The following is a 25,238-nucleotide window of genomic DNA, read 5'->3' on the forward strand; positions in this document are numbered from 1 at the left end:
TCTATTTCCTTGGGTTATTTGAAGATTAAAGGAGATAATGCATGTGAAGCAGTGTCTGGCATTCAATAAATGGCTGTTGTATTTTTAGTTTGCGTTTCATCAGTCCCCTCCCTCGGAGAGGCTGCACTCTACTTTGATTAGCTCTCCTAACTAAATCTCGGCTGCTTCCCCTCCACCCCTTGCACTTATTCAATGATTTCTTTACCAAGATCTACTGAGTGCCATATTTTGTGCTGGACGCTGCCTACGAAGCAGGAATCAAGCCAGGTCCCCGCCATTCCCAAGCCCACAGCCGAGTAATAAACAGGCTCCCAAACCGAGCAATGGGACCGCTCGGTGCAGTCAGAGCGAATAAGGCGAGAATATCTAATTGAGACTTGGTGTGAGGAGTCGACGGAAAGGGGGGTATCATTCAGACAATTGGCACTGTCCGTACAAAAAGCACAAGCACAGAAGAGGGAGCGGACTGCTGGTGTACCCCTAAAGCCCGGATGGATCTCACAAGAGCCAGGACCCCTGCTCTGGCCGACCGATAAAACGCCAGCCATTGAAGGAGGAAATAACGGCCGCGAGCTACCGGATGGCCGAAGCACTACAGGCATTCACGACGGTGGGCGGAACCGGAAACTCCGGGCGCGTGGCGGGTGGGCCCGGCGGCGCGGCTGCGGCCCAGGGGGCGGGCCCGGCTCTCCCCGGGCAGCTGATTGGTCGACCCCCGGCAGCGGCGGCCGCGGCTCCTGGAACTGTCATCTCCGGCGGGTGAGTCCTGGGTTCGAGCTTAGGCCCCGCCGGCTCCCGAGTCGCTCTTCGGAGCCCGGCTGTGACTCCCTCTAGTCGGCTAGCACTCCTGGCCTCCCGTGGTGTCCCTTGGAGAGGCAGAGCCAGGCCCGGGCTCGCCTCGGGCGCGCTGCTGCTTTTCTGTTTCAGGCTGTGGGGCCAGGACTCCTCAGGTAGTTTTTGTGGGGGAGGGGCGAATCATGTGTGGTCTACGGGACCTCTTCCCTAGAGAGAGGTACTGCGGGACTGTGGCAGGGTGGACGACCAAGTGGGGCAGGTAGAGGCCCCGGGGCTGAAGCCCGGTGGAAGCCGCAGAGCAGGCCTTGATCCCTGACTGAGGGATGCGGGGGAGGGGGAGGAGGAGTCGGCAGTGGCGGCAGGAACGCGCGTGGGTCTGGTCGAGACCACCCGGGATAAGGTCAGAACCCTTGGCGGCAGGACCATCCGAGGAATGGGCTGAAAGAGCAGGAGCCAGCCAAAGCCAGCCATGAAGGTACAGTGGGCCGCCCCGGTATCCAAGGCGTGTTTAGCGATTTTGTGATTCTTGGCAAAACGGGAGGCCACACCGAGATAAAGCGTAATACGGCCTAATAAGTGTATTTTAGATTTGGGCATTACTTTGGTAAGCCGAAGACATAATTAATTTTTTAATAAAAGATTGCATTATGAAAGTGTTTAGACTTATACAAAAGTCAGTAAAACACGGAAAATAGCATACCATTATGGATCCCAAGTACTCATCACCCAGCCTCAACCACAAATGGCCACCCTGGTTGCATAACAAATATGTTAAGATTCGCCTCAAATCCACACCGATAGTATGTAAATCTTAAGTTTAAAAAAAAAAAATTCCTTTCATGTTTAATGGGTATAGAGGTTCAGGTTTGCTAGATGAGAAGAGTTCTGGAAATTGGTTGCACAACAACTACTGAACTGTAACTTAAAAATAGTTAAGATGGTAAATTTTATGTCATGGGTTTTAACCACAATTTTTTTTAAAGTTCCTTTCAAATTAAAAAAAAAATGCTGCAAATTAGGGAAAAAATCTGACTTCAAATGTGCAATGGAAAGTAACTCATTGCCAAGTAGAGGCCCATAGAATTTTTTTTAACCATGGAGGCTCTGGAATGAACCTGTTGGTTTTGTGCTCAGAGCAGTGGGTCCTGAGGTGGAGTTTAAGTACTGGTGGTGCTCTCTGGTTTATACTAGACCTGAAGGGTTAGGCAGCCCAGCTTTGACAGTTGGATTTCTCCTAAATGTTCCTATTTTCTTACACTCTGAGGCACACCTTTAACCCTTAGCTAAGCTCTTATGCCACTTCATACCTTCATTCACAGGAGGGTGAGTTAAGTGTGAATTCACCCTTTCCTCTCCATTCTTATCCTTTAGGGCATACCTGGGTACTCTGTCTCCAATCTACTCCATCTCCCAAATGTACCACAGGTCAGTCTTTCACACTCCTTGGTGTTAACTGGTAGGCAGCCTTCTACATTCCAGCTCTTTTCCAAGTGAGTCCTACATGGGTAGCCCTGAAACCTTCCTTTCTCCCACCCCAAACAAACCAAACAAACTATAAAATGAGAAAGCAACTACGAGGTTTGGGTTTTGGGCTCCCCTTGCCTTGCTCTAGGAGCCCCAGGACCAGCTAAATTTTCTTAATGTAAGTTGGCATTTATTAAAGAATCAAACAATAATTGGATAAAATTTACTCCAGAAAGTTATATTAGAGGGTCGCCTGGCCCGTTCAGTTGGTGGAGCATGTGACTTTTGATCTCAGGGTTGTGAGTTCAAGCCCCACATTAGGCATAGAGCTTTAAAAAATAATATATGGGTGCCTGGGTGGCTCGGTTGAACGTCTGCCTTCAGTTCAGGTCATGATCCCAGGGTCCTAGGATCGAGCCTCATATTGGGCTCCTTGCTCAGCAGGAAGCCTGCTTCTCCCTCTCACTCTGCCTGCTGCTCCCCCTACTTGTGTTCTCTCTCTCTCTCTGTCAAATAAATAAATAAAATCTTTTAAAAAATATTAAAAAATGTATGCATTAAAAATAAGTTATATTAGTTATTGAGTAATGGCTATTTTGAACTATTCAGGGAAAAATTAGATATTTTATCACATCACTAGATAGTAATGATGGTAAGAAGGAATTAGTGACAGGGCTGCTGGTAATGAATGACAAAGCAAAGCTAGATTCAATCCCAGGGTGAACTTGCTTAGTGTTTGATGTGTAAATATATATCTGTTCGCTGAGAGCTATCAAGATGATCATTATTGAAATATCCGCTGGAAATAATGCTATTGCTCATATACACTCATTTACCCTTTAACTTCCTTTTTCCCCGTAGAAGCAGTTGTGATTTTGGATTAAGTGAGTTTTTTTTAGGAATGTAGCCATCATGTTACATTATAACTTAGTCTGTACACAGGAGGTGATAGAAAATCAATGAACGGTTTTCTTATGTTTTCCTTTGTAGGGAAGATGGAAGAGCTGAGTCAAGCCCTGGCTAGTAGCTTTTGTGTGTCTCAAGATCTGAACAGCACAGCTGCCCCACACCCCCGCCTGTCCCAGTACAAGTCCAAACACAGTTCCTTGGAACAGAGTGAGCGGCGCCGCCGGTTATTGGAACTGCAGAAATCGTAAGGGATGCTTTAACTCTTTGGCCTCTTTCTTCAGGCTGGGAGCTGTGAACCAATCAGGAGGCTCTCGGTCTGTCTCTTCAAAGTAGACCCTTTGTAGGTACATCTTGCCCGTGAGATTGGGAGGGGTAAATCCTGGCAGAGATAGACATCCTTTACACTGAAAGCTTAGGAAAAGATGGAAACGCAGGGAGAGACTGAATTTTGAAAGCAAAAGCTCAGTTATTTGGATAAATTTTTTTTTTTTCCTGGCAATAGTACTGAGCTTTGCGATTTAGGGACTTGTGAAAGCCACGCCCAGACTTCCACTCCCCACATTCCCTGTGTGGCTTCTGCACTCTAAATCCTGGCATTGGTGTGGTCTTCCTGTCTGCCTTCAGCCCAAATGTTTCTGTGGAGCCCTTGAGAGTTCAATACAAATAATTCCACAGGGAATTTGAGGAAATGTCTTCCATACACTGAATTCTCAATGCCAAAATGAGCAAGCAGGGGAAGAGAGCAGGATAGGAGTGCTTGAGGCTGGGCTGCTCTGAAGGCAGGGCCTGTCCATTTATCCTGAGTACAACACAGGCCTCTTCTTGGTCATAAGGAATTGAGGATTCGAAGGAACTATTAACAGCTGCACAGTTTCTCCACGCTCTGCATTCTGCCCAGTGCTGCATTATTGGATGTGTTTAGCAAAAATGGTTCCCTGTGGCCTCTGGGTTGCTTGCAGATTATGTTCTCGGATCACCTAGCCCCTTCCCCACCCCCACCTCTGTCGTTTAAAAATTATATTAATTATTTTGAGATAGATAACACATTAATTATATGTATTCACATTCAAATTTCAAAATTTGTAAGAGTATATGGTGAAAAGTCTCCATCCCAGTATGATGCTAAGTGAAATAAGTCAGACTGAAAAAGAAATACCATATGATTTCACTCATATGTGGACTCTGAAAAACAAAACAAATAAATAAACAAAAAGTAAAATCAGACTGTAAGTACAGAGAACAAATTGGTGGTTGCCAGAGGGAAGGGGGTAGGAGAATGGGTAAAATGGGTGAAGGGGTGGGAGATACAGGCCTCCAGTTACAGAATGACTGAGTCACGGAAATAAAAGTCACACTGTAGGGAATACAGTCAATGATATTTAATAGCGTTGTATGCTGATAGATGGTAGCTACGCCTGTGGTGAGCACAGGATAATAGAGAGAAGTTGCATCACTGTATGTACACCTGAAACTAATGTAACATTGTGTGTCAACTATACTTAAAAAAAAAAAAATTAAAAAAGAAAATAAAGTCTCCCTCCCAATTCTGTCCTCTGGCCATTCAGTTCCTCTCCCATATTATTAGTTTCTTTTGTATCTTTCCAAAGATCTTCTGTGCAGATATGAGCAAGTGTGTGGCTGTATGTGTATATACCATTTTTTTTTAAACAGAAGTAGCATACAGTACACTGTTCTGCACATTTTATTTAACAGCATTTTTGTGGAGAGATTCTGTATCGGTACCATCTCATTCCTTTATTAGGGTGCCTGGTGTTCTATTGAATGGATAATTCATAGTGTAATCTAACCAATCCCCTACTGGTGGGCATCTGGGTAGTTTCCTTCTCTTGTGATTACAAACAATGCATAGGAAAGAACCGTGGATATGCATCCTTTTGCACATGTACAAGTACGCCAGCTCTTCCTTATTCTTGAAATAAAAGACCATTGTGCTCACATGTGCTCTCTCTGGTGTGCATCTTCACAGGAATGTGCATGAACTTGTGTGTGTGTTTGAGAGGAAACCAGCTGAGTGGGTCTCATTGCCTCAGTGGTAGATCTTGCCTAGCATTGAGAAACCAAGTGCAGGAGGTTACATGGTATCTACAAATCACTTTGGAACAATCAGGTTCCAAACAGTTCTTATTCTTTCTTTTTCTTTCTTTTTAAATTTTTTTTTAGATTTATTTGTGAGAGAGAGCATGAGCTGGAGGAGGACTGAGGGGGAGGGAAAGGGAGAGAGAATCTCAAGCAGACTCCACACTGAGCACAGAGCCCATGTGGGGCTCAATCCAACAAGCCCAAGACCACAACCTGAGTTGAAACCAAGAATCAGAAGCTCAACCAACTGAGCCACCCAAGCACCCTAGTTCTTATTCTTTTTTAATCAATCGCCTAAGCTTTCTAGAATATGTAGGTTGTTTTTTTTTTTTTACAGGAGGATAACAGTAAAGGGAAATAAGTAAAAGATATATTAAATCGAGGGGCGGTGGTTCAGTCTGCTAAGCATCTGCCTTCTGCTCAGGTCATGATCTCAGGGTCCTGGGATTGAGCCACGCATCGGGCTCCCTGCTCAGTGGGAAGTGTACTTATCCCCGGCTTGTGCTCTGTCTCTTTAGGCACCCCTAAATAAATAAACTATTTAATAAAAGAAATGTTAAATTATAAACTAAGAGGGCTGTTATGAAAGTCAGATAAGAACTGGAAGAAGGGGGTACCTGGGTGGCTCAGTCGGTTAAGCGTCTGCCTTTGACTCGGGTCATGATCCCAGGGGCCTCGGATCAAGTCCCGAGTCAGGCTCCTTGCACCATGGGGAATCTGCTTCTCCCTCTGCCCCTCCCCGACTCATTCCTTCTCTCTCTCTCTCAAATAAATAAAATCTTTTTTTCTTAAGATTTAATTTATTTATTTGATGGGATGCCTGGGTGGCTCAGTCGATTAAGCATCTGCCTTCAGCTCAGGTCATGACCCCAGGGTCTGGGGATCAAGTACCCCATAGGGCCCTTTGCTCAGCAGGGAGCCTGCTTCTCCCTCTCCCTGCTGCCTCCCCTGCTTGTGTTCTCTCTCTCTCTGACAAATAAATAAATAAGATCTTTAAAAAAAAAAAGATCTTATTTTATTAAATAAGATCTTTAAAAAAAAGATCTTATATTAAAAAATAAGATCTTTAAAAAAAAGATCTTATTTATTTGAGAGAGAAAGAGGAAGAGCACAGAGGGAGAGGGAGAAGCAGACTCCCTGCTGAGCAGAGAGCCTGACATGGGGCTCGATCCCAGGATCCTGAGATCATGACCTGAGCCGAAGGCAGGCACTTAACCAACTGAGCCACCCAGGTGCCCCAAATAAATAAAATATTAAAAAGGAAGGAAGGAAGGAAGGAAGGAAAGAAAGAAAGAAAGAAAGAAAGAGAAAGAGAAAGAGAAAGAAAGAAAGAAAGAAAGAAAGAAAGAAAGAAAGGAGGGAAAGGAAGGACTGGAAGAAGGCCTAGCTGCTCCTCAGAAAGCCATATAAATTAGGGGCACCTGGGTGGCTCAGTTAAGCATCCCACTCTTGATTTTTACTCAGGTGATGATTTCAGGGTTGGGCTACATGCTCAGTGGGGAGTCCACTTGAGATTCTCTCCCCCTCTGCCCCTGCCCCCGCCACGTGCACACACAAGCTCGCTCTCGCTCTCTCTCAAATAAATAAATACATCTTTAAAAAATAAAGAGGGGCACCTGGGTGGATCCATCGGTTAAGCGTCTGCCTTCAGCTGAGGTCAAGATCCCGGGTCCTGGCATCAAGCCCTACATTGGGCTCCCTGCTCAGCAGAGAGCCTGCTTCTCTCTCTCTATCTGCTGCTCCCCCTGCTTGTATGTTCTGTCTCTCTGTGAAATAAATAAAATCTTTTTTTAAATAAATAAATAAATAAATAAATAATAAAGGAAGAAAGCTGTATAAATTGGAAAGCCCCAGAAGTGGTCCTTGTTTTCTACTCCTCACCACATCTGAGTGATTCGTCTCTTCAATCACCAGGGACCTTTGGATGAGATGCCTGCCAAGCAGGAAAGTGTCAGCTCTAAGGGGGTGTAGAGATGGGAATCTGGAATGGGGTGAGTGGGAGCAGGGTCAGGCCTTTCCAGCTAGTGAAACTTGAAAACTTCTTTCAACGTGTTACTCTGCCTGTTTTTAGGAAACTCTGAGGAAGGCTGAGTGTGTTCAGAGGGGGTTTCCTACATAGGACCAGTGAGGGGGCTATCACTAGTTTAGCCTTACGAAGGAAATTCTACCATCTCTTCCACTAGAATCCTCAAGGTGCTCCTGAACTTAAAGCCTTTGAGTTAAACTAAACTTGTCACATTGTAGGGGGTCTTCCTAGGAGACATAAAGGCCTGTCCTTGTGCCTTTTCTCCAGCAAGCGGCTGGATTACGTGAATCATGCTAGAAGACTGGCTGAAGATGACTGGACAGGAATGGAGAGTGAGGAAGAGGAAGATAAGAAAGATGATGAAGAGATGGACGTTGACACTGGCAAGAAATTACCAAAACGCTATGCTAATCAAGTGAGTAGTCCAGGGAAGGTGAGGCCCAGATCCAGCCCCACCGAAGTAAATGTTGCCATAAGGAGAGGAGGAGGAGACAGGAGGAAGGAATGGGGGATGGCAAAGAAGCTGTTTATATGCATAGAATGTATGGACTAAGAGAAGAAATGGCTTACAGTGCCCTGTGCTGACAGGGGGGTCACTGAGGGAGGCTGTGGGTGCTGGGTTTGAGAACCTTTACCCCATACTATAACCAAAGGTCACCAGCCTGCTGCAGAAAGCCACCGAGCTATTGATACACCAATAGAGTCCATGCACTTGTCATTTCTTAGTGGTCATTGTAGGGCAACTCTAGATTGGACCTGCCCAGGCTAGCACTGCCCCCACCCCACCTCCTAGGTTGGTAGTCTTTCCTGAGCAGTAGACTAACATGTCAGTTTTGGATCTTCACATTCAGATGGTGGAAGGTGAGGAGGACAGCTGTCCTTGAATATGGGGCACCTGGCCAGCCACCCCAGGCGAGCCCGTTGGCCTACATGAGGTTGAGCCCATGAAACAATAGATGACTATAACAAACTTAACTGAGTGGTCTGTTGGTTGCAGAAAGAAACCAGTGTGATTTGTGGAGCCATAGGGGAAGCAGGCATGGAGACTGTTCTGTGCTTCAGGCAGTCCAGGTATTCTGGAAGGCAGGGTATGGATCCAAGTGGGACCGGGGCTCTACCTTGCTATTATATTCTTCTCTCTATAACCCAAGTGTCTTGTCACTTCAGAATCCTGTCTCGCTGTTAGAATATGGTTTCTGGGGGTGCCTGGGTGGCTCAGCTGGTTAAGTGTCTGCCTTCAGCTGTCCTAATGATCCCAGGGTCCTGGGATCAAGCCCTGCATCGGGCGTTCTGCTCATCAGGGAGCCTGCTTCTCCCTCTCCCTCTGCCTGCCACTCCCGCTGCTTGTTCTCTCTCTCTTCTCTCTGCCAAATAAATAAATAAACTCTTAAAAAAAAAAAAAGAATATGGTTTCTGGGTACACATACTCCCATCTTCTTTCTGTGCTAGCACAGATAACATCTTCTATGACAAAGTACAGTTCAGTTCTGTTCAGCAAGTATTGTCGAAGGCACTGCTCTGTATTTAGCTAGGCTTTGTGTGGGAAGATGGACAAGGGTCAGAAATGACCCCTGTACTCCTAGAATAAGTGAGGATTATGGTTTTTGCTCTAAGAAAGTGAGATTAGCTAACAGCAAGGAAGGAAGTAGGGTTGTGAAATCAGGAAAAAGTTAATGAAAGAGGAGGCAGCTTTTTTCTTTTTTAAAGATTTTATTTATTAATTTGAGAGAGAGTGTATTTACATGAGCAGGGAGAGGGGTACAGGGAGAAACAGACTCCCCCCTGAGCAGGGAAGCCAGATGCAGGGGCAGGGCTCATCCTGGGACCCCGGGATCATGACCTGCGCCAAAGGCATCCACTTAACCCACTGAGCCAGCCAGTCACCTCGAGAAGAGGTAGGACATTGACAGGCAGAGGTACAGAGCATTCCAGGGCCTTCCAGGCAGCAGGAAGAGGGCTGAGCAGGAGCTCCAAGGTGGGAGGAATATATGGTGTGCTGAGAGCAGTGTGCAGGCCAATGAGGATGGAGCAGCATAGCGTTGGAGGGAGGAATACAGCAGAAACATGTGCGGGAGTGTAGACTGTGTTTCAGATTGTGGGGAACCACCGAAAATTTTTGAGCCAGGGACAAGAGTTCAGACTTTGTATGACATGCACGTCTATGTAGAGAAGGGCCTAGAAGAGAGAGGCTGGAGTAGGTTGCTTAGCTTTGCTAAAACGATCTGCTGCCAGCGCTGAGGGCAGTGAGGGTTCGAAGGAAATGAGGTCATGAGTGTGAGAAGGGTTACCAGGACGAATGGACGGAATTTAACAGTGTTTCGGATAGAAGAGGCAGTGAGAGAAGTAGTTAAGTATTTAAGCTCTGAAGTCATGTCGACCCGACCTCAAAGCCAGTGTCTTTGTTGACCTTGAGCAGGTTATGTAATCACTCTAAGTCTCTGGTTTCTTATTTGTAGAATGGGGATAGTTACAGTACTATTTCACAGGATTGTTAGAAAGATTGAAGCAGATAGTGTACCCTAAATACCTAGCCCAGAGCCCTTAATAAATGCCCCACAAATATCAGCTACTGTTGTTCTAAACAGCCATGTTGAGGGGTGCCCATGTGGCTTAGTTGTTAAGCATTTGCCTTCGGCTTGGGTCATGATCCCAGGGTCCTGGAATCGAGCCCCGCATCAGGCTCCCTGCTCGGTGGGGAGCCTCCCTGCTTCTCCCCCCCGCCCCCGCTTGTGTTCCCTTTCTTGCTGTCTCTCTCTCTGTCAAATAAATAAATAAAATCTTTAAAAAATAAGTAAACAGCCATGTTGAGATAAATTCACATACCATACAATTCACACATTTACAGGATACAATTCCTTGTTTTTTAGTATAGTCACAGAACTCTCTAAATCCAGAACATTTTCTTCACCACCAGAAGGACCCTCGTACCCATCAGCAGTCAACTCCCATTCTTCCTTTCCCCCAGCCCTTAGCAGTCAGTAATCTATTTTCTGTCTCTGGATTCGCCTCTTCTGGACATTTCCTATAAGTGGAATCATATAAGATGTGCTGTTCGTGTCTAGTTTCTTTGATTTAGCATGAGGTTTTTCCAGTTCATCTGTGCTGGAGCATGCGTTAGGACTTCATTTCTTTTTATTCCCAGATAATGTTCTGTTGTCCGGATACCTCGCATTTGGCTGGTCTACCCGTCAGGTGGTGGCATTTGCGTTGCTCCCACTTTCTGTCTGTTGTGAATAATAATGCTGCTGCGGAGAGTCACGAACAAGTTTTTACGTGGATATGTTTTCATTTCTCTTGGGTATATACCTGGGAATGGAATGACTAGGGCGTATGGTCATTCTATGTTTAACGTTTTGAGGAGCTGCCATACTGTGTTCCAAAGTGACGAGGGCATTTTACATTCCCACCAGCAGTGCATGAGGGCTCCGATGTCTCCACATCTTTGCCAGTGCTTGTTATTGTCCATCCTTTTGACGATAGCCATCCTAGAGGGTGTGAAGTGGTGTCTCATGGTTTTGATTTGCATTTCCTTAAGGACTAATGATACCGAGCATCTTTTCATGTGCTTATTAACCATTCGTATATCTTCTTTGGAGAATTATCTATGCCCATTTTTTACAGAGAGCAGGAGAGAGAGAGAGAAGGAGAGAGAGAGAGAAAGAAAGCGAGAGGAGGGGCAGAGGGAGAGGGAGAGAGAGAATCATAAGCAGTCTCCACGCCCAGCACGGAGCCTGACACAGGCTCAATCTCATGACTCTGAGATCATGACCTGAGCGAAAATCAAGAGACAGACACTTAACCAACTAAACCACTCAGGTGCCCCTCTGTGCCCATATTTTAATTAGGTTGTCTTTTATTATTAAGTAGTAAGAGTTCTTTATATATTCTAGATACAGGTCTCTTATCAGATACATAATTTGCAATATTTTCTCCCATTCTGTGGGTTTTCTTTTTACTTTCTTGATGGTATCATCAGCAGCACCAAAGTTTTAAATTTTGTTGTAGTCTTATTTATCTATCCTTTGGTTTGTCACATGTGCTTTTGGTGTTGTATCACTACCATTCTTTAAGGACATGTTGATTATGCTTAGTTTAAGATTCGGTAACAGAGGGACGCCTGGGTGGCTCAGCTGGTTAAGCATCTGCCTTCAGCTCAGGTCATGATCCCAGGGTCCTGGGATCGAGTCCCACATCGAGCTCCCAGCTGAGCCAGTGCTTCTCCCTCTGCCTGCCACTCCCCCTGCTTGTGCATGCTCTCTCTCTCTCTCTCTGACAAATAAATAAATAAAGTCTTTTTAAAAAAAAAAAAGATTCAGTTACAGAATGGTATTGCCATTAACAGGGCTACAGGGTGCAGAAGGGGAAGGAGGGGATTTCAGGGATGGAAGGTGCTTGGGCGACCGAAGGCCATGAATCCTGTTTTGGGGACACTGAGTTTAAGGTACACAGAGAGCAAGCAGAGAAAGAGATACCACGTGGATGGCTGGAAATATAGGTCCGGAGGAAAGGAAAGCAGTCTGGAGATGAAAAAGCAAGAGAATTGGGGCACCTGGCTGGCTCAGTCGGTGGAGTGTGCAACTCTTGATCTCGGGGTTGTGAGTTTGTGCCCCGTGTTGGGTGCAGAGCTTACTTAAGGAAAAAAAAAAAGGAAAGAAGAGAAACAGAAGGAGAATTAGGGGGTGTCCTCTCAGAAGTGGCCGCTGAGGCTGTAGAAGTAGATGTGACCCAGACCCGAGTGGACAGCATCCAAGAGAAAAGAAAAGAACCTAAAACAGCCTCCTGAAGATTCTCTACATGTTTTGGGGGAGTGTGTGGAGGAGTGTTTGGAGGGAAAAAAAAGAATAGCACTGGCTCACATGGCCAAGGGAACATGTGTCAAGGAGGATGAGGAGGTGGTGACCGGCAGCGTCACATGAGGAGTGGAGCAGAGGGAGATAAGGGGGAGGAGAGGGAAGAGAGAGACTTGGCAGCGAGCAGGTCATTGATGGCCTCTGACTGCGGGGTAGCAAGTCTGGACTGAGGTTGTCAGGGTGGGCAGGAGGGCAGCATCTAGAAATATGAAGTCGTTTTAAGAAGGACAAAGTGGGATAGTTTAACAGAAACGCAGAGTGATAAAAGGTTTTCATTTTTGTTTTGTTTTTGACCATTAGGGCTTGAGCATTTTGTGGGCCTAGGGGGAAGGAGAGGTGAAAAATTCTGTGGGGGCTATTCGTTGATAGGCCAGTCTCTGTGTAGATGGGAGGAATTGAGCCATGAGTTAATCTTTGCAAAATTTGTTTCACCACCACTCCCCCTTTTTTTTTAATTTAAATTTTGTTAGTTACCATACAGTGCAATATTGGTTTCTGGATTTCAGTGAATTCACTTCCATACAATACCCAGTGCTCATCAAAAGTGCCCTCCCTAATACCCATCACCCATCTAGCCCATCCCCCACCCACCTCCTTCTGTCACCCCTCAGTTTTTCTCTATCATTAAGAGTCACTTATGGCTTGTTTCCCTCTCTCCTTTTTTTCTTTTCCCCCTCCCCATATGTTCATCTGTTTTCTTTCTTAAATTCCACAAATGAGTGAGATCATATGGTATTTGTCTTTCTCTAACTGACTTATTTCACTTAGCATAATATACTGTAGCTCCATCCACATCGTTGCAAATAGCAAGATTTCATTCTTCATCCCCCCCTTGAGGCAGATTTCCCAACATCCTTTGTACAGTATTTGGGGTCACCAGGTTGAGAAATGATGATCTAGATTAAAAGCATCTCAGGGTCAGGGACCTTGTTCATCCCTAGGTATAGCCCCTGGAAGGTAGTAGTTATGAGAACAGAAGGTGGATGGACAGAGTAAGGGGAGGAAGAAAGTCCCGTCACCCAGACACAGGAGGCGAGGTGGTAAGAATGGGTATGGATGCAGGAAATGAAGATGAGAGAAGTTGAAGCTCACAGTGAGCGGCCTCCATCCCGTCAGTTGAGACAAGTCGACTGAAAGCTAGTGGGGCAGAGGTCTACTGTCAGCCTTACGTGTATCTTCGTTGTGTGTATAGGATGCGAAGTCTTTGTCATTGCAAACTTTGCAGCAGCACACCCCTGTTGATTTTTTTTTAATATTTCATTTTTCTAAGTAATCTCTCCACTCAACGTGGAGCTTGAATTCATAACCCTGAGGTCAAGAGTCGCATGCTCTACCGACTGAGCCAGCCGGGCACCCCACCCCTGTTGATTTTTAATGCCATTTTTTTTTATGTTCCCAGTTGATGCTGTCTGAGTGGTTAATTGACGTTCCTTCGGATTTAGGGCAGGAATGGATTGTGGTTGTGTGCCCTGTCGGAAAAAGGGCCCTGATTGTGGCCTCCAGGGTAAGTCGCTGCCTCCTCCCTATCCCAGTATGCCTGGTCTGTAGCAGGAGGGATTCTTTGCACTTCGTGTTCCTTTTTTTTTTTGGTGGGCAGCAAAGCAAGGTTTATTGAGCGATAGCAAAGTGGTAGTACAAAGCTCCTGAGGAGGGAGGGGGGCCCGAGAGGGTTGCCCGCACTTTGCGTTCCTTTTCTGTTGCAGCAGCTGTGCCTGGCATGGGGGTTGAAATGCTTTCCTGCAGGATGGATTTGTTGAGAGCCATCTTTGGGCTGATGACGCCCCTGCAGACTGTGGAAGCAAGAGGGTGAGGAGACCTTGATGCCTAATGGGAATGGTAACTTTCCCACAGGGTTCTACCAGCGCCTACACCAAGAGTGGTTACTGTGTCAACAGGTTTCCTTCCCTTCTGCCAGGAGGCAACAGGCGAAACTCAACAACAGCAAAAGGTACCTACATAAAATTGTCTATTTGTTACATTTGTTTGCTTGTTTAGAAATACATACATACATATATATATATATATATATATATATTTTTTTTTTTTTTTTTTNTGCTTCTTCCTCTCCCACTCCCCCTGCCTGTGTTCCCTCTCTCACTGGCTGTCTCTCTCTCTGTCAAATAAATAAAATCTTTAAAAAAAAAAAAAAGTAATCTCTACACCCAACAGAGGTTCAAACTCATGACCCCAAGATCAAGAGTCACGTGTTCTGCTGACTGAGCCAGCCAGATGCTCATATTTATTAAGTTTTATAATTAGTAAAAGACAGTGGAAGGCCCTTGGTTACTTGCTTTAAAGACTCACTTTGGAAGCATACCTTTGAAACTGTATGTTTGGATTTGGGCCATCCCCTTCAAGGTCAATCCAACCCACTGGATTCAGGTCATCTTCTTCAAGGTCAGGCCACCTCAGTTGCAGAATAGATGCAGCCTTATGAGGCCTTATGGGTAACAAATCCCTGAATTAAAGTCGACACACCTTCCCCATGGACATCCATTACAAGGTGACACGTGCAGTTTTGGGGGGTAGGTCCCTCAAAATGCCAAGTGTAAAGTACAGTAGCTGTTGCTAGGGTTTCCTGCCTAGTTCCCTTTTCTCCTTCACCGTTGTTCTAACCTTAGCCTCTCCCTCCAACCTAGGCTCAGCTGAGGAGACTAAGATCATGGCTGTTAATTACTTGCCCACAGCCATTCATTGAAGTGGCAGAGCTGGGCCTGAACGCTGTTGTCTTTCCTGCCTGCTCAGGCTCCCTCGGTGGTTCCTCGTGTGCTTGGTACTGAGGCTAGACTTTTCTGTTGGCTTTTAGAGCGCTTCATGTGTGAGTTTTGGCTCACCCATCCTCATGTCTTTCCCCTAGTCCTTATACCCACTCCTAGCTCTGTTCAGCTTGCTTGCCTGCTTGTTCCCCACATGTGCCCAGTTCATTCCACCTGTAGGCCTTTGCTCACGCCATGTCAGTATTCTGGCCTGAAGTGCCCTCCCTCCTCCCCTCTGCCCTGTTGTTTTAATCCTCTGATCCCAGAAGACTACGTTCATGTACCATCTCTTCCGTGAAGTATTTCCTGCTGCTCCAATCTCCCTCTTCTGGAATTCCTGTTGTTCTTAGTTTGCATTTTACAACTTTGTTGTTGTTGTTGTTGTTTTTAAGATTTTATTTATTTGACAGAGAGCAGGAGAGCACAGGCAGGGGGAGCAGCAGAGGGAGAGGGAGAACCAGGGCCCCCACTGAGCCGGGAGCCTGATGTGGGGCTCGATCCCAGGACTCTGGGATCATGACCTGAAGAGTCACTTAACCGACTGAGCCACCCAGGCGCCCCTGTGTTGTACAGTTCAGCTCTTGGTTCTTTTCTGTATATCATCTTATCTCCTTAACTGGATTGTAAATTCCTTAAAGGCAGGGATTACTTATTGTTAATATTCCTCACATAATGCACCATCCATAATAAGAACTCAAAAGTGCATGTAAATTAAAATGGAAGATTACTTGCTTTTGGACTGGAGCTTTTCTAAGGTGAGTAAATGTCCCAGTTTATCTAAAAGTTTAGAATTCCCACCTGGCTTAAGGGTTGCCTTGATCTTTCTCATACTGTCCTACTCACATCACCCTTAAGCTGCACCAGGAGCAAGAAAGGGCCACGAAGAACTTTCTCCCTAATGCACTCGAATTGGAAGAGGTACCCTGTGCTGACTTTCTGCTCTGTGTCCCCAGACTACACCATTCTGGACTGCATTTACAGCGAGGTGAACCAGACCTACTATGTTCTAGATGTGATGTGCTGGAGGGGACACCCTTTTTATGACTGCCAGGTGAGGATTGATACTCTCCTCATGTCTCCTGTGTTCTCCTCTCCTCCCGGGATAGTGGCTCAGCATGTGGGTTTGGTACGTGACCAGCTTCTTGGTGTGCACAGGATGTGGTATATCAAGAACATTATCTAATGTTCCTTGCATCTTTGAGTGTGTTTAAATTAGCTTCATTTAAAAAAAAGAAGTAGGAGGAACTAAGGGAAGTACAGCAATTCTTGAGGGGAGGAAAGAGTGAAACAAAGCAGAGGGGTAGGCTGGGACTTTGTAGAAGCTGCAGCCGCTCCCTCCCCTCTCTCCAGAGTGGGGGAGGCTTGCTGGCAGGGGAGATTGTGGGCAACAGGGATGCCACGTTGTGCAGGCAGCACAAGGGGGAGAAGGTGGAATTAAGTCACCACCGAAGAGTCTCCAGCCAGCTCTGCTGCTTCACCAACCACATCCTGACCCTGAAAACAGCAGGGCCTCCTTGGTGTGACACACGGCTCGAATCTCTGAGGGGCCAGCTCTGGAAGGAGAGTTTCCAAGTGAGGAGATGCCCCAATATTCTCCCCTCAAGTTTCACCTTCCCCCAAGGTTCTTCTGAGATTGGTGATTCCTATGAGTGACAGTAGCAGTCATCGGAGTGAGGCTGGGTCAGCCCTTCAGACGCCATTTCTGTTCCCAACAAGCCCCCATCATTGTCTCAGTTTTCTAGTTGTGATTTTTTTTATCCTCCTTATCAATTAGTTTATCACAGTCATTCTCAGTGTGGTTAGAAATGCAAATTCCCAGACCTCCTGGATCAGAAACTCTGGGGTCAGCTCATGTTTTAACAAGCCTCCAGGCGATCCTCATGTAGGCCCAAGTGTAGCCATCAGCCAAAGCAGGATTTTCCAAAGCATGCTGCTAGGTGGTGGTGCTGTAGAATTTGAACACACGCCTCGTTCTAACAATAATAGCTAAGACTTAACGTTGCCAAGCACTTCGTGAGCTTTATCTCATTGAAGCCCTTCCAACAGCTCTGTAAGGTGAGTGCTGTTGTCATTCCTCATCATATAGGTGTGGAAGCCGAGAGCCACAGATGGTAAGTACCTTGCTCTAGTACAGAGCCACACCTAAAACTCAGATCTCATAAATTCAATCTGGAACATATTTTCCTTTAATTCTGCTGAAGGATGTTTCATAACATGTATTCACAACTTAAAAATTTAGTTACTAAAATTACCTGTATTTTGGGGCGCCTGGGTGGCTCAGTTGGTTAAGCATCTGCCTTCAGCTTAGGTCATGATCCTGATGTCCTGGGATCAAACCCGACCTAGGGCTCCCTGCTCAGCGGGGAGCCTGCTTCTCCCTCTGCCTCTGCCCTTCTGCCTGCCTGTGTGTGCACACGTTCTCTCTCTCAAATAAATAAACTTAAATAAATAAATAAACAAAATTACCTGTATTTCTATAATATATAGAATAGACTGTTTTTAAAAAATTTTTAAAAGCAAAATAATGTACAAGAAACAAAAGGCACCAAATAGCTACAGAAGGGTACATATCAGTAATTCAGAGAATAAAGTAGTTTGTGAGAAGTTACAACCATATAGTAGTTTCTGATCTTCAGAATTAAAATAAAACAAATGTTAATATAATGTGCTTTGGAGTTAGAGTCCTGGGTCACCTTTTATTTTATTTTATTTTCTGTGGGCAAATAATATAATCTCTATGAGCCTCAAAGTCCTCACCTGTAGAATAGAGATAATGGTAATCTAACTTGCAGAGTATGGTTGAGGATTAATAAGATTATGTGCGGTAAAGTCCTTAGCATGGAGCCTGACACATAGTAGGCCTTCAGCAATATATGTTGGTTCAACTGCTATTAAAAATCTTATTGGGTTTTAAGAAAAAATCTTCAAAGATTTTATAAACATCTTCCTGACCTTAAGGCAGTGTTTGAAGGGACAATGAGGGTAATGATAGGAGCTTAGGTCTTCATAAATTGGGTGGCTATTTAGAATGGGGTGTTTTTGTTCATATTAGAGTTTGAAATGAGCAACATTTCATCTTTCTGTGGCAGACTGATTTCCGATTCTACTGGATGCATTCAAAGTTACCAGAAGAAGAAGGACTTGGAGAGAAAACCAAGCTTAATCCTGTAAGGCCTGGTGTTGGGAGTGTAGGATTCTTTGGGGGATTGGTTTGGATTGTTCTTTTATCTAAATAGAATCACTGTGAATGAAATTATCTTGTTTTTGAGGCAGGATGGCACAACGGGAAGGGTGTGGGCTTAACAGTCATCCAGATCTGAACTAGTTTTGGCTTTAACAATTACTAGCTAAAGTTAATAACCTCATTTGGCCTTAGTTTCTTCATCTATGTAATAGGGTTAATAACATCTTTACAGGGTTGTTCTAAGAACCAAGTGATACAAATGTGCAAGTTCTCCTAACATGCTACTTATGGTGGTCACTCAATAAGTAGTGGTTGATATAGAATGCTTTTATTAATAATGCTATTTAGAACTCTAGTACAGTGGTTCTCAAACTGTAGCATGCATCAGCAGTATCTGGAGGCCTGGTAAACACAGATGCCTGGGCCTCCTCGCCCGAGTTTCTGATTCAGTAGGTCAGGGTGAGCCTGAGGATTTGCATTTCTAACAAGTTCCCCAGTGTTGCTGGTACTGCTAGTCCGCGGACCACACTTTGAGAACCTCTGTTCTTGTATCTGAGCTGAGAGTGACCTCATCTAGTCAGCTGCCTCATTTTACAGATGAGGATGTAAGCTCAGAGAGGGGACTGCCTTCCCCCAGGTCCCGCAGCCCAAGATGACAGCCCATGGGTCTTTGCTACCCACTCAGTGATTAAATATTTGACAGCTGTGTTCAGGGCATTTTATTAGCAAAGCCCTATAGATTGGCATTTGCTTAGATTGCTAACAACACTTTTAAAGGAATTCGGATAACCAATTACAGGACAGTGGATGGGGTTAGTATCCAGTGATGTTACCAGGAAGGTTCTGGAAGAACTTGTATTGAGGGAGGGGAACATGGGAGCAGCTGTGTCTGAAATGTTGTTCTAAGTGCTTTGCATGTTATCTCACTGAACCCATGCAACAACCCTATGAGGGAGATACTTTTATTATCCTATTTTATAGATGGAAAAGCAGAGGCATATACAGATAAAATGATTGGCAGAGTTGGGAGTCAAACCCAGCCAATGTGACTTCAGAGTTTTAGTCCTAATCATTTTCTTACACTGTTCAGTCTAAAAATCCTTGCTGATGTGAAAGGGGCTGCACTAGCCCTTCTTTAGGACTGTCATATGGCTTCGAGAATAACATACAGTCCCTAAACCTAGCACAGGACAGTGGTTCTCAGTCCTGGTTGTGTGTCAAAATCAACTGGATAGCTTTAAGAAAAAAAAAAAAAAATGCCTGGGACTCATCCCAGGCCAATTCAGTCAGAATCTCGGGGTGGGGCCTGGGCTTCAGTGATTTTTAAGAGTTCCGCTGGTGATTCTTGTGGATAAAGCAAGATTGAGGACTACCAACCCAGTAATTCAGAGGGTGGAGAGAGGGAGGGAAGGATGAGACTGAACTTTTCTTCTTTGATACAGTTTTTCACTGCTGGAACCAATATTATTTGTAACATATACTAATTCTTTGCTCTAATTTTTATTTTAGTTTAAATTCGTGGGGCTAAAGAATTTCCCTTGCACTCCTGAGAGCCTGTGTAAGGTGCTGTCTATGGATTTCCCTTTTGAGGTAACAGCCATTGTCTTTATTGCTCTGACGTGATTGCAGGACACAGGGAAGCTTGGTTACACAGTCTTAGGATATCCTCTGACTTTGCTGTGTCAGAGCATCAGAGAAGGGCTGAAAGCTGATTCCTGGGAAAGGATGTGCCACTGCCCTTCAGAGCCTCAGCTCCACCCTGCTAGATAAGTCTGAATGCCAGAGCTGGAAGGGCCCTACAAGGACAGCTCATCTACACCCCTCATTGTACAGACAGGTGGGGGCGCCAGAAGGGCCAAGCCTTCCATTCCTAGGTCCTTCTTGGGTGCCTGTTTTCTGCTATAAGCCTGATAGTCAGGCCCCTTGTTTGACTGCCATAGATGATGGTAAAGTTGGGGGCTCCTATGACTGACGGACCAAGTACAAACTCCTTATCCTCCCTGCCAAGAGCAGATGGTCCCTCGGGGTGGCAGTGCTTGCTGGGCACTGGCGTGGGAGCAGGGTGACCAACCTGCCCCGGTTTGTCCAGAACTTTCCCAGTTTAACTGAAAGTCTCATGTCCCTAGAAGCTTCTCAGTCCTGGTCAGTCTTTGTCATCCCAGTACCTGCAGTTACCCTCTCCAGGTTCAGCGCACTTCCTTTCCTTTGCCCTCATACCCTTTAAAATTCTGCCCAGTCACCCACAAGTATTTGCTTGAACTCAATATAATTTTGCTAAAAGGATCACAGCTTCCCAAATGAGGAAATGGCAAAGGCTGAGTTGCCTTCATTTCTGGGAGTCAATTAAGAAGGTGGTAAGAACAGCATCTTTATTTATAATCCTTATGCCCCAGTGACAATAAATGCTTTTTAGAGATGAGTCACTGAATCATGGAAAAGAAAATGTGGGACTGTAGGAGGTCTTCCCGTTGAGAAAAACTGTGTTTCCCAGAACATAGCTTGCAGACAATTTAGGGGGAGGTTAGGCAGCCAACAATGGCATGGGGAACAGGGCTTCCTGATAGCCTGTTTCCCCTGTGCTCAGCAGTCCAGCATCTTGGAAGGCCCTGTCCAATTCCCCTGCTTTGTTCTGTGTGTGGAGCACATTACCCATTACAGAGACGTCTGAGTGGTGAAAAGTGCATGGGATCTGAGGACAGATGACCTGGGTTCAAGTTGAATTTCTGCTTCAATACTGTGTTGTGGTTTGTTTTGTTTTGTTTTTTGTTTTTTAAGATTTTTATTTATTTACTTAGAGAGAGTGAGCGAGAGAGAGAAAGAGAGCACAAGCCAGGGAAGAGGTAGAGGGAAAGGGAGAAGCAGACTCCCCACCAAGTAGGGAGCCCAATGCAGGGCTTGATCCCAGGACCCTGGGATCATGACATGAGCTTAATCGACTGAGTCACCCAGGTGCCCCTATTTTTTTATTTTTTATTTTTTAAGATTTATTTATTTTAGAGAGAGAGAGCCTGAGTGGGAGGGGCAGAGGGAGAGGAAGAGAAAATCTCAAGCAGACACCATGCGGAGCATGGGGCCCAATGTGGGGCTCGATCTCACGACTCTGAGATCATGACCTGAGCTGAAACCAAGAGTCAGACACTGTGTTTTTAGGGAGGACCCCAGAACTAGCCCTAGCCCCTTTTCTTAAACACCCTCAGTGGTGGGTAAGAGGATAAAGTAGTGGGTAGCAAGCACCCTGTAAACAAGAAAGTGCTATTTATGTTTTTATTTTCTAAAATTTAGTTTTCTAGGCCATTTCTTCATTTAGAGAAATTGCATGTGTGAGAAACAATGATTCTTTTTCCTCTGGCGGTGATCCAGGAAAGGAAGTTGGCCCACTAGAGCTGCCCCTGTGTCATAGGCTCTCCTGGAAACACAGGGCCCCAGAAGTAATTTTGGTCCCTGGTTTCCCCTTTTATAGGTAGATGGACTTCTCTTCTACCACAAGCAGACCCACTATAGCCCTGGAAGCACTCCTCTGGTGGGCTGGCTGCGCCCCTACATGGTGTCAGATGTTCTTGGCGTAGCTGTGCCAGCTGGCCCACTGACCACCAAGCCAGAATATGCTGGGCACCAGCTCCAGCAGATTATTGAGCACAAGAGGAGCCAGGAAGGCATGAAGGAGAATGTCACACACAAGGCGTCTGAGAACGGACGCTATGAGTTGGAACACCTGTCTACCCCCAAGCTGAAGAGCCCTCCCCATAGCTTGGACCCCCCTGGGAGCCTCATGGAGAACTAAACAGGGTGGCTCCTTGGGGAGTCACAGGGTGGTGCTTCGTCCCAAAAAGAAGGCTGGGGAGGAAGACAGTGACAACAACAGGTTATTTCATTTTAGAGTGGACTTTTCAAAGCCACTCCAGCTGGATACAGCTTATCTCCTATCTGAAATGCTGGCTCAGACCATTGAAAGAGGTTCCCAGATTGGGTGGTCTTTGGATTTGAGCAGTAATTCCTGTGAAAAGTGTATCCGAGATATCCACAATGTAAATATATGTAATTCTTACGAAAGAAGTTGTTTGTGGTTCTTAAACTTTAGATGGTCATGACCCTCCCCCACCTCCACCCCCCAGGCTACCTAAACCATGACTGTTCAAGTCTTGGCCCATTTCACTGTTTTTAGCACTTAAGCATTCTGCTGAGTTTCCAATTGCTGCTGTTAGTAACGTCATTTTCTAAAAGGTCTTACCAGGAACTGCAGTTCTTGGTATTTGAATATGTTCCTTCTTCTGAGAAGTGTGATTTTCTTTGGTTTAGACAATGCCAGAGATAAAATGCAAATGGAGTTCATTCACAACTTCAGCAAACATTGGCCTTTCAGAAGATTAGCCCAGTGCTAGGCCCCAGTGATGTAGAGGGGCTTATGGAGATAGATAGGACTCAGATTCTGCCCTTGAGGAGTTCACCGTCCAGTTGAGGAAAGAAACCTGAACAGGGAGGTGAGAAGATTTCTTTAGGGCTGACAGATGCAGAGAGCTTGGGGCAGGAAAGCAAGGGAGGTTCTATAGAGGAGGTTGGAGCTAGACTGAGGCTCAGAGCAGGACAGAAAGTGCTCTGCAGAAGAGGGGAGCAGGAGCTTCTCACGGAGGCGGGAGAGTATGCAGTTGCCCTTTCTGGAGTGGGCCAGACTCCCTCTGTTACCTGAAGCAGGTTCAGCATGGCTCAGGCTTAAATGAGGGTTGGGGAGCTGCCCAGGAGGAGGCTGGAGAGAGAGGTGGGCCTGGGTATGTGCAGAGGTTTTAGATTTTATGTCATGGAAGAGCTTTGAGCTGGCCAGATCCATTTAGATTTGTAAACTAGGGCTCTTTGGCAGCTGTGGTAGTGGAAGATAGTGTCTAAAACTAACCAATTAGTTTCTGCTGTGTGTTCAGGAAATGTGTCCCATTTCCCATGGCCTCAATCTGCTGCTTACACTGCTTTCTACCTTTCTAGGATGTCTTTTATTGGATAAAAAGAGTTCACTATTCTACTCCGGCAATACTAGCTAGTGTCCTGTAGACAAAATTTTGGAGGGATGCAGGTCAGATCTTGTCTGACTTGCAGTTGGTTCCTTTGTGTTGATTAATTCCAGGAACAGATCTGGGCAGAAGTTGTGGTTAAGTGGAGCCGGATTACACAAATTTAGCACCCCAGTGGAACTAGCCTCAGTGTTGAGCTCTTACAGAGCTGCTCCAACTGACTCTAGAAAATCGGAGAAGGAAGACCCCCCCAACCCCCGCCCATAATGACCCTGCCGGCCGCAGATTTAAGCTTGCCTACATCAATAAGCTCTTTTCCGAATTTGGGTCAATTCTGCAATAGGAACATTGTATTCCTCTTGCCAAGAACCATATTGTCAGCTGCCTACATGCTACATGGTCTTCCCAAGGAGAATGCCCTAGTCTGTGCTCTCAGCAAGCCAACTGTATCATTTCAGGAGCTGTGCATGCTAGCTAGTGTCAGTAGAGACTTGGCTGGGCTCTGCTCAGAAATAGCAAGTCTGGAGAGACTACTTCCACAAAAGGACATTCTTGGGAGACAGATGCACGAGTCACAGAACATACCAGGCAAACTTATCACCAAGCACAACTTGATATTGTTGAATGATAGCTTGAGGGATGTGTTTCAGAGGAGTGTCCCTTCTATTTTTAACTAAGGAGCCAATATTATCAATCACTGAATAGCCTGTCTTCTGGTATATTTCTTGTGAATTGTAAAACCACCTCCTGCCACCTGTTCCAAAGATGCCTGTGTAAATAAGTTGTTGTGATTGGATATTAGTTTTCTGGCCACCCTTCCAAATAGCGGCCAGTTTCTTTTTTATGGAATTCTCTCTTCCCCATGCGGTGTGGTCTGATGGGACTGTAATCTGGGGGAACCGCCCTCCTTTAGCCAAACATCAGGCTCAGGACTCAAGATGGACCAATCGCATGCCCTTAAACAAGAATCTGTATCTTGAGCAGAGGAACAAAGAAAGTGAATCCATTGGAATTCATTTATTTTGCCCTCGGAAAGGCAGGGGGTGTTGCTTGTTCTTGCTATTAAACCAATGAGTACCCAGTAAATTCTGTCTTGCTTAAATTAGCCAGAGCTGACTTCTGGGCTTGCAACCAAAGAATCCTAACTGATACCATTGCCCAGTGTAGCCTACCCTGCTTGCCTTGGCTAGAGAGCCAGCTTGGCATGAGTTAACTAAGAACTACTAGTTGAGATCACCTATTTCATCTCAAGTGCCATTGGAACTCACGCATCTGGAAAAGAGTAGGCTTTTCAACCAGTTGATGCAACGAAAGCAGTCTTGGTTGTTTTACTGTTAACTCAGAAAGCCGTGCTGGGTTCTAATGCCTGCATCGAAGAGCTGGTGTCATCCTAATTCACTTGTGTTTGATAATAGTTTGTCTATAACCACTGGTTTTTCACTAGTTCACTTTACCCTCATGTCAGAAATCTGACTTCTGTTCCTACCACTTTTGAGTGCTCTCATCAAGGGACTGGTGGTCTCCTCTTTTCCAAATGTGAGGGACATTTCCCAGCCTTTCTCTTTCCTGACTTCAGCTGCTGTGTCTGTGCTGATGCCTTCTCTGAGCTCTAGCCCTGTCTATATAGGGCTAACTCCTTACCAGCTAACTCCTATATATGTCTAACTGCTTACCAGCCAATCTTCCAGTCACCTCAAACTTGGCATGTCCCAAACTGAACTTATCTCTCCCCCACAGTCCCTCTCAATCGTGCTCTCTTCTTGGGATCCTTGTCTTTGTTAATAGCATTTAGTCACCCCAGCTAGGAACCTAGGTATTATTCTGATGATTCCTGTTCATTTCTTACCTTTCATAGCTAGTGAGTCACCATATCCTTTAAACTCCACCTCTCTCTTCTCCATTTCCTCTATGACTTAAGGCCTTAATTCAAGTCTTCATCATCCTGGAGTACTGCCAGAGTTTCTTACCTAGTTTCCCTGCCACCAGTCCTTCCCCACCCCACCTCTAATCTACCCCTGCCACAACTGGCAGAGTGATCCTTTCTAAAAATGCATTGCTTCAAGGACTTTCCATTGCCTATAACCTTCTCACCTGCCATGCAAGTTTCTTCATGACCTGGCCTTAGTGTATCTGTCCAGCCTCATAAATTACCTTCCT

At 45.5% G+C, this 25,238-nt stretch overlaps 1 protein-coding gene across 7 annotated transcripts in view; it reads left to right on the forward strand.

Annotated features, from left to right (window-relative positions):
- SNUPN (snurportin 1) overlaps positions 1–22,137 on the forward strand; it is a 22,833-nt gene extending 696 nt beyond the window's left edge. The window contains exons 1-10 of one of the 7 annotated variants that reach the window (XM_040642956.1): positions 713–759; positions 1,216–1,270; positions 3,250–3,412; positions 7,562–7,709; positions 13,544–13,648; positions 13,996–14,092; positions 15,854–15,951; positions 17,990–18,067; positions 19,594–19,674; positions 21,545–22,137. In XM_040642956.1, coding sequence (XP_040498890.1) covers positions 3,255–3,412; positions 7,562–7,709; positions 13,544–13,648; positions 13,996–14,092; positions 15,854–15,951; positions 17,990–18,067; positions 19,594–19,674; positions 21,545–21,865 — 1,086 coding nt within the window. In that variant the 5' untranslated portion in view covers positions 713–759; positions 1,216–1,270; positions 3,250–3,254 and the 3' untranslated portion in view covers positions 21,866–22,137. The other 6 variants (XM_040642957.1, XM_040642955.1, XM_040642958.1 and 3 more) reach the window with 6 other exon arrangements.
- Positions 22,138–25,238: the final 3,101 nt, after the last annotated feature.

This window comes from Ursus maritimus, unplaced genomic scaffold, assembly GCF_017311325.1.
Source record: "Ursus maritimus isolate PB19 unplaced genomic scaffold, ASM1731132v1 scaffold_27, whole genome shotgun sequence".
In the NCBI taxonomy this organism is placed as follows: domain Eukaryota; kingdom Metazoa; phylum Chordata; class Mammalia; order Carnivora; family Ursidae; genus Ursus; species Ursus maritimus.